Genomic DNA, 15,078 nt, shown 5'->3' with positions numbered 1-15,078 from the left:
GTGGGTATGCGTTGTAGACGCATGCACCGAATTATTGATGGCGAATTTGACCATCTGTAAAAAGACGCTTTAATTCGAATACGATTCGACGTAATCTCAAATTATCGATTTGAGTACGCTATTTACGCGTTCCGCCTCACCATCTGTATCTAAATGATCAGAAATTGACTTAGTCAGCCGTGTTCTGAGAGATCGGAACACGGATTGCCGAAACTCCGCCGTAAACTGTGGATCTCTATCCGAGACCAGTTCACGGGGTAACCGTGGAGTTTGAAGACCGTGTCGATAAAGATACGGGCACAGCTCGGAGCCGTGATCGACTCTGGTACTGCAGCAAGATGTACCATCTTGCGGAATCTGTCTACAAAAACAAGGATTGCATTGTTTTTGTGATCGTCTTCGGGAAATCCGAAGACGAAGTCCATAGATACGGACTGCCTACATTCTGCCGGAAGTGGTAGAGGTTGGAGAGCTGTACGGGATGAAGGGCTAGGTTTCACCCGTTGACATACCACGCAAGCACGAATGTGCTTGCGCACGAACTGATACTGGCGGGGCCAGTAAAAGTCGCGATTACTGTGAGATAAGTTTTCTCACGTCCACGATGCCCACTTGTTGGTCTGATAAAATCCATCCACCAGATTCATAGACGAAAAGATGGTAATCTTAGACATACTATCTATTATTACGTCTTTTCTAGGTATCGGCGTTTGAGCCGGTACCGTTGCAGCATTCAGTTTGTTGAATGCGTGCACTATCCGCCACCCTCCTGTGGCCTTTCGCACACATAAGGTCGGAGAGCTATGTTGAAAGGTTGACTCCCTTTCACGGCACGCTTTCAATCGATCGATAAATTATTTATAGATCGATTAAAAGCGGGCCATGTAAGAGAGTCAACCTCCCTACAAGTGCTTGTTCACGAAGCAGTGGCCACAGCTTCATGACACAGTACTTCGAGCCCGGTTTGAGCTTGATCTCATGTCGACTGCCTTTATCCTTAGTCAACTCGCATGGAACTGCTTCAGGAAATATATTTCTGAATTCAATCAAAACCTTGTATAGCGGATTTGTCTTAAGTGACTCCCTTGAGTAGCATATCTTTCAATCCGAGCCTTCACATCGAGGACACTTTCGTCCATCGATGAGCTGCTCGGAACCCGTTTGTTCTCTGCAAAAAATTCCGCTTGCCAAATATCGGTCACTATTCAGGGATTAATCCCTCAGGATGCTGATGTCTAGTCACTTCAGCATTAACTATTTAAGGAGATTACGTCTCAAGTACGTGGGGACTTATTTCTTCAACGTCTTCCGACTGTGATTGCGCTACCACAGTCGGGCCCTCTACGGTCGACTCTCTTCTCGACCTAGGATCACCGTGATGTCCCTTTTGTGCAACCGGTATCTTCCTTGGATGTCAACCGGCAGGCGTACATTCATGTCCTAATCCACTTGACTTATTAGAGTGGTGGGCCTTTGGCGCTGCCTGTGCATTCGCACAGCCGCCGGCAGCTGTCTCACAGGGTGATTAGTATCCCATTGTGATCTTGTGCAGTCGTACTAACGACCGTACCACAAGTGAGGCCATCGCACTCACTCGTAGTACATTCACACGCTTGTGGACGCTCCAAACGTTCATCAGATGGCCATCTGATGAACAAGTGGCAGGCATCTTTACGGATCGATGCTGCCAGCTGATCCTTGGCTCNTCTAAGTGCCATTGCTGCTAAAAGCCGAGCCAAATTAGACAGCTCTAATATAGGAGTGATGACTCTTATTAAAGGGGGAGAGGGACTCGCTCGAGCGAAAAATCTTCTAGCTCTTGCTCATCACGCATAAGCCCTAAGGTCAATGCGAAGGATACCAATGTTTATTTTTTTAACATTGAAGTGGACAAACTAAGTAATAACAATAATGCTATTTCTGACTTTGATAACGATGCTGAAAGACTCAGCATCGAAAACAATATTATAAATGAGAACGTTAATACTCTCAATTGTATAAAGGTTGATATCTCCGCAGGGCGAGCCGGTCGCACTGCAAGCAAAAATAAAATCGAGGCAGCAGGTGATTAATTGTTGGCTAGAGAAGCAGTGGTATGTTTCGTACAGGATTCCATCGCTGATGTGGTGGGCCGACAAAATGGAACTCTGACAAAAATGGAAGATTACACATGCTTTCATTTAATATTTATAACCTAGTCCTACTGTCTACGGTAAACCTACCATAACATGTAGTGACGAATGTGGGCAGTAATAAATTACTGCTCAGGTATATCGGCCCAATATGTGTACTACATCGTCAAGACAAGGCGTACACGATCGATCTGCCTTGTAGTATGCCGTCTCCGCCTGTATTATCAGTACGAGGCTTCTTCCGATTCCGGATTACACCGGAACGGTCTAGGGCGTCCGCCAAAGCTTGATGGTTCCGAGCCAAAAAAAAATAAGGTCTCGGAACAGAGTCTGATTCTCATGAACCATACAATCCACTCTTTCCTCGAAGGAAGAGATCTTCTGACGAGCTGTCACCAGCACGTTTTGTAGGGACTGATGTGTACTCGCGTTCGCCAGCTGATCAGTCGCAACCTGCGCACATTTATTAACTGATCACGAGAAACAGAATCAACCGTCATCGCCTAAAGTTAGTATGCGTCACCGGGAACTAAGTGGTCGCGAAGGAAGAGTGTTGCTGGTAGTGCTAGTTTGCATTATCAGGAAAAGAGTGATTGTAGGGATCGCTTCAAGGGCCAAGTTGACGTTAACGTTAAGATGAACCAACAGGAGAGGGACCGCAATACGTTGCGGATCGCTTCTGGAAAAAGTTCTTGGTTGCCCTCTAAGGGTAGCCTAATCCGTGGGGGAGGATGGGTCTCGTCGTACTGCAAGACGATACCCGGAACGTCCAACATTAGTTGGATACGGGGTTTCCAACTATCCTGCGTAGGTGGATGCCCTCGCCAACGAACGAGATAACTCGTTCGAACCCCCTTTACCTCACAGTGTCGAGAAGCTATAAACAAGAAAACGCTTCTCACCACTCGAATCCGTCAAGGGATGTGGCGCGGGAGGAAAAATCATGTTCACCTCGTTTGACGTATCCGAATCAACACCGTGATTTGAATCACACCATTTATTTTTGAAGGCGAACATTGATCACGAGCGATCCCGTCGCCGCGAGTTAGCGGTGCCGGTGTCTTCAACCAGTCGCCTACGATTGAAGTAGCAGGTGACTTGTCACCGTCACATGCAATATTATCAATAGATGACATATTCCAGCCACCTCAATGAGAGCAAGAGGTGATGTATTCCCCACAGTAGACGCATTAGCGTCTAGTGAAACATTTACATTACCAACAGCTGCACTGATCCGTGCAGCAACCAGCTTTGCGGCCTCTCTGGCCACACCCACAGACTTATTTGTCGCCATGTTGATTTTAATCAAACTCAATAATGCAACTAAAATCGCATTTTAATTAAAACCAATAATGCAAATTACAGGGAAAGAGATAATAGTAAATCCTGTCACCATACATCAGTCAATATAGTGACTGTTAGTTAAGGGGGGTGATGTAACGGGGTGTCCCGTTACATAAGTATTGTTTCCTAAAAGATTAATAATTAATATTATGTTCTATGAAAGGAAATAAGCAAAAAAACGTATAAATAATAACCTTTATTAATTATTTGACTAAATAGTTCCAATATTTCCAAATCTGGTAATATTAATGCAATATGACATTAGTTCTATTGATTTGGTTGATTTAATTTTTAATTAACCCCGTTAATCGTTATAAGGCACGACTGTGCGGTACGTAAAAAAGGCACCATACACAGTTAGTTATATATATAATAAGTTCAGTAGGAGATAGAAGATCGTTACTTAAAAAACTAAGTATATTGATACAGTTTTACAATTTAAAGCCTTAGTCTAGACTTTTAAAGCTAAGTCTCTTTAGCTTATTAGAAACCTTCCTCCCCACTCTTGTGTACGTGAAGTTTGGGGGGCACCTCACCTACACCGTAATTAGGGTAAGGTCATCTAGTTCTTTTCAGAACTAGTGAAAGAAGCCCCGATACACCTGGTAGCACTTCTTAGTCCATTCAACGACAAAAACCCACGTTCTATTCAACACGGACATGTTGGATGAAAAGGAAGGGGGCTTTACAGCGCCTCAAGCAGGCTATCAAGCAACGCGTGAAGGGTTTACCCATTTGAGTGACCCTAAATGGAGAGCGATCGAACGAATGAGTTCGATCGTAGCGGCCAGCCGTTGGCGCCATGCTACTCACTCTAAGAATAATGAGCAGCATGCCCATAGCCCGATTTCATACAGCGCAAACTCGACGGGGTCCGAAAGAAAGTAGCCTTGCTTCACCAGCAAGGCTCTCAAAACACCTCCGCGTGTAGAAAAAACAGGGTGCTCAACAAGTGGAGCTGTTGCGTTAGCAGCATTTACATGCTGCTAATGGGCTGACGCTTCCGCGTCGACCCGAAAGCTGAAAGATCGAAATCTCAAAGTTTACGGCAGTCGAAGGCGACTCCATTCTAAGATGGTACGTCGAATTAGACGACATCATAAAAGCTCGTCGTATCAGTGATGATGAGACGAACGGGTAATTTGGCATGTCCAACTTAGCCGGACGTGTCAAATCTTGGGCCTTGGGGCTCAAGCTTCAAAACCCATTAGCTTTTAGGTCGTATGAGGTCAAGACCCGGCTCAGGCAAACATTTGAGCTGCCGCGTGTCAGATTCAGGGCTCGAGCCGAGCTCCTGGATTTTAAGCAGGGCAAGCGTGACCTTCACGCTTATGCCAAACATACACAATATCTGGTCAGTTGTATCAAGAATCATCCGATTCCTGCACACACAAGTTATTGTGTTCATCAAGGGACTCACAAACGGTCCTGTCAATACTAACCTGTTCCGGCTCGAATTAGAGACGCTTGACCAAGTGATCTCTGTAGCGAAACAAGACGACTTCAGCCTGGAAAAGGCTTTCGTCCACTCGGGGCAATATCGTCCACCGATACGACAAGAAGATGGAGTCGAGATCCCATGGCTCTCTCGTATGTAGAGAGCGAGAAACATCGCTCTTCAAGTTTCAAACGATTACAAAAATGAAATTCGTTTCAAAATTGGCTACTACGCATTTAAGTGTAGTGTTCCACGGCTAGTGCCTAAAAGCATTGAGCGAAAAGGCCGACCTCTCGCTAGAAACAGCGGAGAAAGCGGATCCGACGCTGTTGCGAAATCGCAACGGTGATACGGATCGTTAAAATAACGGCCGGTTTATTAGGTGCGGAGCGACCTACTGATTTAGCAATGTCAAAAGAATAGGCAGACCTTTTAATGAAAGTTGCTCCCCACACACAAACATTTTGTGTAACTGCCCCAGGGGCTGAGGTTAAACTCATCATCATGAAAATTATAGTGGCAAAGAAATTGACACTAAAGTCTTAGTCGATTGCGGGGCGTCAAACAATTTATCGACGCCAATAGCTAGAAGATCGCAGGCTCAAGCTCGTCGAGCGCGATATCCCTCTAACAAGGATGACAGTGCGCCTAGCAACAGGCGCATCTAGACAGCAAGAGACGTGTAGTGGTATCCAATTCACGTTCAAGGTAAACAGTATAATGATAATTTCATCGTACTGGATTTGGATACCAAATTTGATGTCAATCTTGGATTACCATGGCTCAGAAATTTTTGTACGAGCCATGTATAAATTGGCAGCATCAAGCCGTGACGATGCCGGTCTCTTCTATGTGACCTTGCATGCAAACGTGCAATTTTAAACCTATATCAGAGTTTTTTAAAGCTCGTGCATAGCTGAGACAAGTCGGAACTTTTGACGGCGATGCGCAAAGACAAAGTCAAACAGCTCTTGTGTAGTCATAATCGCTCATCCACAAAGCGTTGAGCCTCGCATGATCTTATCTGTCTATCTCTCTTTGCGCGCGTCCAGCGCTGCAAAAGTTGCGGCAGTGGTCATGTCGAGCATAATCAAGCATATAACTCGAGGAAATTCGGCTGCGCCTTCGGCTGCGGTTCATGCAGCCGCGGGTGACGCACTTAAATTCAAGCGTATCAGGTTCCAAGCGGAAAAGATGGGTCTTTACGGGACCATCCGTAAGACCGTTGAGTTCAGGAGTATACGGGAGCGTTAATTTCTGGACAATGCCGCGATCGGCGCCTCCCAGTTTGGAAATGGCCATAGCCACCTTTTGCCGTTCTCACACAATACTTGGTGCCAGGTTTCAAATCAGCGTCACCCGCGGTTGCACGAACCGCAGACGAAGGCGCCCCTTAATAATTCCATCGTTGGCCCAAAGTCTATTGAACGCTCACATTTACCCAGTCTGGATTTTGGCGACATGTGTTCGAGCTGCTAGTAGCAAGATCCACATGTCGACCGCAGAAGCAAAGCGCTTCCGATGCGTGCCATAGAGCGGGCCTCACCGGGAATCAAACCCGGAAAAAGTCGGGCCCGACTCGCAGCTCGAGTCAAATTTACCGGTCGCGGCATTGTCCAAATCTTTACGCCCCCGTACACTTATTTATCAGATGTCCAAATGATGAATGTCTTGGAGCGTCCACAAGCGTATGTCCTACGAGTGAGTGCGATGGCCTCACTTATGGGTCGGTCGGTAGCATGACTGCACAAGATCTCAGTATGAATACCCATCACACTGTGGAGTTAGATCCCGACGGCTGTGCACAAGCACAGACAGCGTCGAAGTTCGACCACTCGATAAAGTTGAGTGGTACGAAACAAGGATGCTTGCTTGGAAAGCAACATCCAAAGAAGTTTGAAATGCCTGTCTATAAGAGGCAGTGGGAAAGTCCTAGATCGATTGGAGAGTCGATAGAAGAAAATCTCGCTGTGAACGCGCAACCACAGCTAGAGGCAGTTGGTGAGGACACTCTACAAATAAATCTTAAAGGAATAAGTGCCCAGAAATTTGCGGGAATCAGTCCCCAGAAACCTGTGGTCAAAGGTACCTAGGTACCTTTGAAAATAAGTTCTAAAGAGGAGACTGAGATGTTTAATGTCTAGTAAACAATGGTACAAGTGGAGGCGCTTATACACTTAATCTAATAGCGCCTCCGAAGTCACCTTCGGAGATGACTCGATTGCTAACGCTTGAACCGGGACGGTTCTTGCGTGATCTCCGTCGTGGCAAATTAAAGCAGATTTGCTTACTTGTCACAGATGACAGCCACGTGGACGATATTCGGTCGGCAATAGTATTTTCTAAGACGACCGGGTTCTTATCAGCTAATCGATGGACGAAAGTGTCCTCGAAGAGAAGACTCGGTCGGAACGTTTTAACTCCCAATCCTGGGAGTCTTTAAAGAAAAACCGTTCATATAAGAATTTAATTATTATAATGATGTTTTCTAAATCAGTACCGTGCGAGTTGCCTAAGGATAAAAGCACTCAACACGAAATCGACCTAATTCCAAATTCGAATTACTGTGTCATGAAGCAATTAATGGCCATTGCCTCGTGAACAAGTATTAGCGATCGAAAATTCTTTGGCGATCGCTTGCCAGCGGGCCATGCGAGGGAGTCAATCTATCCACACAGCTTTCCAACCTTCTCTGTGCGTTAAGCATCAGGAGGGTGGCGATTGTGCATGCGTTCAATTAATTGAATGCTGCAACCGTACCCGCTTAAACACCGATACCACGAAAAGACGTAATTATTAATAGTATGTCAAAGAGTAGTATCTTTCGCCAATGGATCTGATAGATGGATTCTATCAGATCCTCATGCGTGAACAGTATATCCCGCTTATAGCAGTAAGTACCCCAAGCGGTATGCTATGGGAGTGGCTAGTCATGCCACAGGGATTTAATAATGCCCGTGCGACTTTTATTGAATATGTAACCAATGTTGAGATCGGTGCGGGATTCCGCATCGAGTTATTTTGATAATGTCTTCTTACACTTATGCGTAGCACAAGCTGTATCCATATCTCAAGAAGTGTATATTCGCTGCAAGCGAAATACAACTTCTTGGAAGCATCGTGGGTAAACACGGTGTACGCCCGGATCCGGAATAAATCAAAGGCGACCAACGATTAGCCTGTGCCAGTCGATGTATGGGGACTTCGAAAATTACTCGGCTTAGCGACGTACCTGCACAAGAACTCGCGCAATTATGCAGAAGTGAAAGTATATCTTTCTTCTTTTTGTTAAGAAAAAATGTAAAGTGGTCAGGGAGCACTGATTGTCAGCGCTCCTTTGAGGTTATCTAGCAAAGCTTGATGCAACCGCCAATCCGGGCGATTGCGGACCAAGATCGACCTTTTCATGTGATCCGTAACGCCAGCATTTGCAATCGGCTGTGCGTTAATGCAATATGACACAGACGGCGCAGAGTGTGTCGTCTGGTATCAATTGCGTCAGCTTTAACCAACTGAACGCAGCTATCCAGTGCATGACAATGAACTGCTTGCCGTGAAATACGCATTGGCTAAGTTTGGGGTCTATCTCTTGGGAGATAGACCGTTTATTGTATACACGGACCATGGGTCTTTACGCACGGCCGTAAAAAGTCCACACCTCTCGCAAAGAATGGCGAGATGGTTGACTTTCTTCGCGGAGTATAACTTTTTCGAAGTAACTTTTCTAAAGTATATTCCAGGACAACTTATCGTGGTCGCTGATAACCTTTTGCGCCGGCCCGATCTTGAGCCGGCTGCGCAAATGAACAGTGAACATAAGGCAACTGTCGCAACAATAAGTGTTCGACCATCAACATTACCCGACGACGTTAGAAGAGCTTATCAAGAAGCTTACCAAGAAGCTTATCAAGAAGCTTATCAAGAAGCTTATCAAGAAGCTTATCAAGAAGCTTATCAAGAAGCTTATCAAGAAGATAAGGCTCTTGAAGGAATGATGGACTACCTTAGGAATCCATCCCAACAATCCTTAAAAGGATTGTCGAAATTATTAAGATCCTCAACAGATCGATACACAACATGCAATGGGTTAAACAGCCTTTGTTGGCGACACACCTCGTGTCGTCATCCCCACCCATAATAATTTGCATTTCCGCATCATGTAGAAGTGCCACGATACACCAATAAGTGGTCATCGTGGACGTGAGAAGACTTATTTCACGATAAGTCTCGCCTTCTACTGGCCACGCCAATATGAGTTCGTCGCAAATACACACGTGCTAGCAAAATTTGTCAACGGATGAAGCCCATTGCTTCATCCGTGCTCCGTTATATCCTCTGCCTGTTCCGGTAGAGTGTTGGCAGTCTGTCTTGATGGACTCCGTCTTCGGATTTCCCGACGACGAACATAAGAGCAATGATAATATTGTTTTATTGATCGTTTTATAAACTTTACATCTTGCTGCAGTCCCGGAGTCGACCGCAGCCACAGGCTGTGCTCGTGTCATTGTTGACACGATAATTTGACTCGATGGATCACCCTGTGAACTGGTCACAATCGAAACCCTAGTTTCACGGCGCAATTTCGGCTGTGTTTAAATCACTTAAAACACAGTTTAAAATGTCAACTTCCGACCATCCTGAAACAAATGGCCAGACCGAGCGGGCAAACTGTATCGTCGCAGAGATACTTCGCGGATGCGTCCACTTTACGAGTTGGAGCGAGTCTTGCCGATGGTAGAATTTGCCATCAACAATCCAGTGCATGCTTCTACGAAGAATACACCGTTTTACGTGAACGGCTTACGCCATCCACGTATACTTAACTTGTTTAAAAGTGAGTTTTATTCGGGGGGGGACTCGCTCGAGCCAAGAACTTTCTAGCTCTTATTCATCACCCATAGACCCTACGGTCAATGCGAAGGATACCAACATTGAAGTGAACAAACTCAGTAAGAACAATAATGCTTTGATAAGAGGAGGAGATTAACATTTCCGCAGTGCGAACCGGTCGCACTAAAAATAAAAATAAAATTGATTCACAGGTGATTTTTTGTTGGCTAGAGAAGCAGTGGTCCTTTTCGTGCAGAATTTTATCGCTGATGCGGTGGATAGAACGAAACTCTGACAAAAATGGAAGAGCAAACATCCTTTCATTTAATCATAACGACCTAGTCACTGGCTACGGTAAACCTACCAAAACATATAGTGACGAATGTAGGCAGTAATAAATTACTGCCAGGTATATCGGTTCATTTCGTGCACTACTTCGCCAAAGCAATGCGTACACGATCGAGCTGCCTCGTAGGATGCGTACGCATCCTACGTTTTATGTTGGGTGTCTCCGCCTGTACGAGGCATCTTCCGATTCTGGATTACACCGGAACGGTCTAGAGCATCCGCCAAAGCCTGATGGCCCTGAGCAGAAGCCTTATGGTCTCGGGACAGAGTCTAATTCTCATGAACCAGTCGATCCACTATTTCCTCCAAAGAAGTATCTTCTGAGGATCTGTCACCAGCTCGTTTTAAAGGGACTGATGTTTCCTTTCGTTCGCTAGTTGATCAATCGCAACCTGCGCATAATATCTTAACTTATGACGAGAATCATTATCAACTGTCACCGCTAAATCGCGGCGACGGTTAATGGTGCGATTCAAATCACGATGTTGAATCGGATTCGTCAACCGAGGCGAGCCCGATTTTTACTCCCCCTCCACATACAGTGAAGGATTCGAGTGGTGGAAAGCGTTTTTTTGCTGAACACCTCTCAAATTACCGTGAGGTAAAGGGGTTCGAGCGAGAAATCTCGTTCGTTCACGAGGGTATCCATTCTCGCGTTATAGTTGGGAACCTCGTTCCCAACTGATTATGGACGTTCCGGGTCTCGATTAACAGTACGACGAGACCCATCCTCCTTGACAGAGGGTCTACAGAGAACGAGCGCTTCCCGCGCTCGTGAAAGGATTGGGTATAATCAATTCCTACGCGCATTTCGTAAGAGATGAGCATCTTCCAATGAGGGTCTTTAAGGGAAAATGCTTTTTTAAGGGGCATGACCTGCTCCCTTAAAACAGCATGGGCATGATTCTCCCCACGAGAGGCAACGCAAACGGTGCAACTTATAGCGTGCACCGACTACGGTCCGTTTTTCGAACCAATCCCGGAAAACATCCAGTTTGTCAAGCAAGGCTCGCAGCCTATGTTTTGCAGATTCTGTACAAATGCTGTCGAAGCTTGGAACAAAGGTGTAACATCCTTTGCCCGCTTACAAGTGTACCACCGATGCCGGAAAAGGCATCGATGATGAATTCCGCTTCATCCTTACCAGGCTTGTGAAGCCTGAATGGGTCGAACAACGGCAACGGATAATGGAATCGATCGTTGCTCATACCAAACCAATGAGCTAGGTCATCCTTAGAGGGCAACCAGGGCTTCTTTGCAGGAGAGAGTCGCAGCGTATTGCGACCCCTCTCCTGTTGACTCTTGTTAACGCTAACGCTAACATGGCTCCTGGAGCGATCCTTAGAATCACTCTTTCCTGGTGATAAAAACTAGCACCATTAGCAGCATTCTTCTCTGCACGATCACATTGCTCCTGGTGAAGCATATTAACGTCACCAGAGTTATCGTCGCCCATGGAGTCATCATCAGATGACTCCTCACCAAAGAGGTCCGACGAATCCAACAACCTAGTCATCGCCTCTTTAATAGTCACGTTAGAGCCCAAAGGTTTAACGGACTAGCCACGGGTGATCCGACGGCCTTCACTGTAGCCACTGAGTCAAGCAATGACGGTGACTTGGACCAGTCATCTACAATTGGTCTAGCAGGTGACTTGTCACCGTCATCTGCAGTGGCATCAACAGATGGCATATTCCAGACACCTCCAATGGTAGTAGGAGGTGACGAATCCCCACAGTAGACGGTTCCATTAGGTCGGAATTGATTCTCCTTCGAGCTTTGCACGGGTTGCGTAAGGGACAAGGGACGTAAGTTTTTCGTACTTTCGCACATATAATATTATAAAATCAGGTAATCTTGATGCAATAAGACACTATTTTATTGATTGGTTGATTGAAGATGAAATCAACACCGCCAATCGTTGTGAGACATGATTGTGCGGCGCGCAACGAGGCGCCATACTTAGTTAGTTGTTAATATTATAAGTTCAGTAGGAGATAGAAGGTCGTTACGTAGGAAACTAAATATATTAATACAGTTTTACATTTTCCCTAATTATAGCCTCAGTCAAATTCTTAAAGCTAAGTACATTTAGCTTCAAAGGAAGCTTTCTCTGTACCCTTGTGTACGAAATTTCGAGGCCTCTCACCTACACTGTAATCAGTGTAAGGTCAACTAGATATTACCATCACTATTGAAAGTAGCCTCGTTACACCAGAAAGGACATTTAAGCGAACGATGCTAGAGTGCCGAAGAAATACATACCATGTAACGGGGCACCTTTCACTAGTACTGGTAATAACATGATAACGATTACGACCGGGGCACTGATTACAGTGCATCGAAAGTTCACGTACACAGGGGTACAGAGGAAGGATTTTTAATTAGCTAAGGGACTTTAGCTACTAAAGGTAGCTTAAAGAATTAGAGTTAGCAAACAGTAAAACTGTATTAATATAATTAGTTTCCTACGTAACGATCGTCTATCTTCTACGAAACTTATTATCTGATTAATTATGGCGCCTCCTTGCGCACCGCGCAATCGTATCTTGAAACGAGATATCAAATTTGGTATAACTGGAACAATTTAAGTAAAAATTAATAAAGATAATAATTTAGTATTTATTTGCGTATTTCCTTTTATAGGAAATAATACTTATGTAACGGTACACCTTGTTACATACCACGCAGTGGGCTATTTTATTTCGGTTACAAATCTTTAACTCGAGAGGCTGACATATGTAGAGCAGACACAAAAGTAATTCTGTGCATAAATATAATAAATTGAAACTGTTACTGACGATAACCCTGTTCATCAATGTCGTAAAAGATATTTATTACCATTATGGATATCTCGTCTCGGATAACATCACTAGATGCTGGAATGACAAATTTTCAACCGAACCAATCAAAACGATACTCTTCATATCATTTCGATAGAATGACACTAGAGATCCTGGATCTCGGAATTGCCAACTCGTTAGCGTTCGACATTGTAACAAGCAATATTTTTATTTATTGCTTTTGCTTTGCCTCTAATACCACCGCCCACAAATCTGGTGCAAACTCCGCGTTTCTCAATAACGGGACCGAGCTTTCCAATTCACGGCTTGATGCGTGGATTACTCGACCAATGATTTCCTCGAGAGTATTAATACTATAACCTGCATTCACCATAATGTTGACCATTATTTTGGCCGGATTCACATCTGGGTAAACCGACTTTACATACTTTGCCCAGAATTTAAAGAACAAGTTCTCAAAAAGCTGGCCACGTGCCTCATCTAAACAGAAAATGCGGAATAGCTGAACTGGATCGATGTTTTTCGATATAAGAGCCTCTTCCATTAGTGGATAAACGGCGTTCTCTAAATCGTCATTTCGTTTCACTGAAGCAAACAGAATCAATACGAATATGTCATCTTTGAAGTACGATTTCAGCATTTTAATATTGCCCACGGAGGAATAGAAGTTCTTCAAGTAATAATAATAAAACCACGTTTCACAAAATGGACTTTTTATCACATCCGTTTCCGTCAATTTGTCGAGTCCAAGTATGGCAAACACTGCTTCATCCTTGAGGTCCTCTTTGTACCAATGATGTGCTAACGCCATCTCCAGATTAAGAGCTACGGCACGAATGCCCTCACCTTCGTATGGCGCCGCTGCAATCTTAGCAATGTCTACATAATGTGCGTCTCTTGAAGTTATCAATTCCAACAATAGAACCTGGTACGGATCAACATTATGGGACCATGCGAGCTCGAGCCAGATGAGTATAGCCGAATTTCTTATAATATTGCCCATGTCAACCTCCTTGAAAAGACGATGAAATAAATCCACCGGATCGTCGTTCCGCAATTCATCCATCAGCATGTGTCGCATGTTTAAAGCAAGCTCATTCAGTATAGAATGATCAGTAATGTCTAAAGATGAGACCATGTTGGCGAATGCAAGATCGGTGAACCGCTTTCTTAGACTGTTATAAAAAAAAAATAGATCCGTCGAAGTTACACTTTCAATCTTCTTGGCGTAAGCGAGGCACGTGAGCAGCAATGGATTAAGTAAGGCATTGCCGTTCGCCGAATTTATATTCAAGAGAGAGAAGACCTGCTGTAGCTTGAGTCCTTGCGAGGCCCAGTCATCTAGCTGGCAGCGCTCAAGTTCTGAAGCAATGTCATGTCTAGATTTAGCTGCAGCGATAAAGTATGCCACCGTCAAATCACCATAGCGTGCTTTTAGATTATGGTACGTATTCTGCATGATGATTTTTTGAGCGTCGGCGGTCTCATGGGAAAGCTGCGCCGTGGCCTCGGCGAGATCGAGAAAGTTAACGGTATTCGTGTCTCTTCCTGCTTGTTTCATGAGGATAAAAGCCCTCCCCAAGAGCTCTTTTAAATTTGTCTCGAGTTTATGAAAATCTCTCGACTCCGTGTCATTGTTGCCTCTATCCATCGTAGCATTCGTGCGCATCTTAAAACGACTAGCGTCTACGTTTTCTACAGCGCGAATTGCTGCATTCGTCGCTGTGGTAGTGTTGATGTAGAGCACCAGAGCAAGCAACCACATGAAAAGGAACCAACGTCGGTGCGCAACAAGCATCACCATGCTTAAGATATTGCAATTACCATGCCACATCTGGATAATAGAGACTGGCAATTTTCTCTTAGATGGAGTGTAACGGGGTGTATCGTTACATGAAATTAACACTTAAAGGTTGTTAATTAATATATTATCTAAAAGGTAGATCATATTTGGAGGATATTACTTTATAAAGTAATATCCTAGATTCTTATCCATAAATAGGTATAGGCCATTATGTGTATTTATTCCGCAGACTAATCAGCTGTAGAAGTAATCAAAGAGAGTTACAAGATAAGATAGAGATAAGAATTCATTTATATGTTTAGTATTAGATTAAAGTTAAGTCAGCATTTACAAAGATAGATTAAGAGACACTTAACTATATTAATACAGTTTTCATTT

The 15,078-nt window shown here is 44.4% G+C and overlaps 1 protein-coding gene across 1 annotated transcript; it reads right to left on the bottom strand.

The window, feature by feature from the left end:
- Nucleotides 1-13,107: 13,107 nt before the first annotated feature.
- CCR75_007058 (uncharacterized protein) lies at nt 13,108-14,700 on the bottom strand (the record flags this gene model as incomplete). The annotated part of the gene is made up of 1 exon (XM_067965122.1): nt 13,108-14,700. One exon carries the CDS (start codon nt 14,698-14,700, stop codon nt 13,108-13,110), a length of 1,593 nt encoding a protein of 530 aa, XP_067820006.1.
- Nucleotides 14,701-15,078: the final 378 nt, after the last annotated feature.

Source organism: Bremia lactucae, linkage group LG4, assembly GCF_004359215.1.
Source record: "Bremia lactucae strain SF5 linkage group LG4, whole genome shotgun sequence".
Taxonomy (NCBI): domain Eukaryota; phylum Oomycota; class Peronosporomycetes; order Peronosporales; family Peronosporaceae; genus Bremia; species Bremia lactucae.
This window is presented reverse-complemented; position numbering and strand designations above follow the sequence as displayed.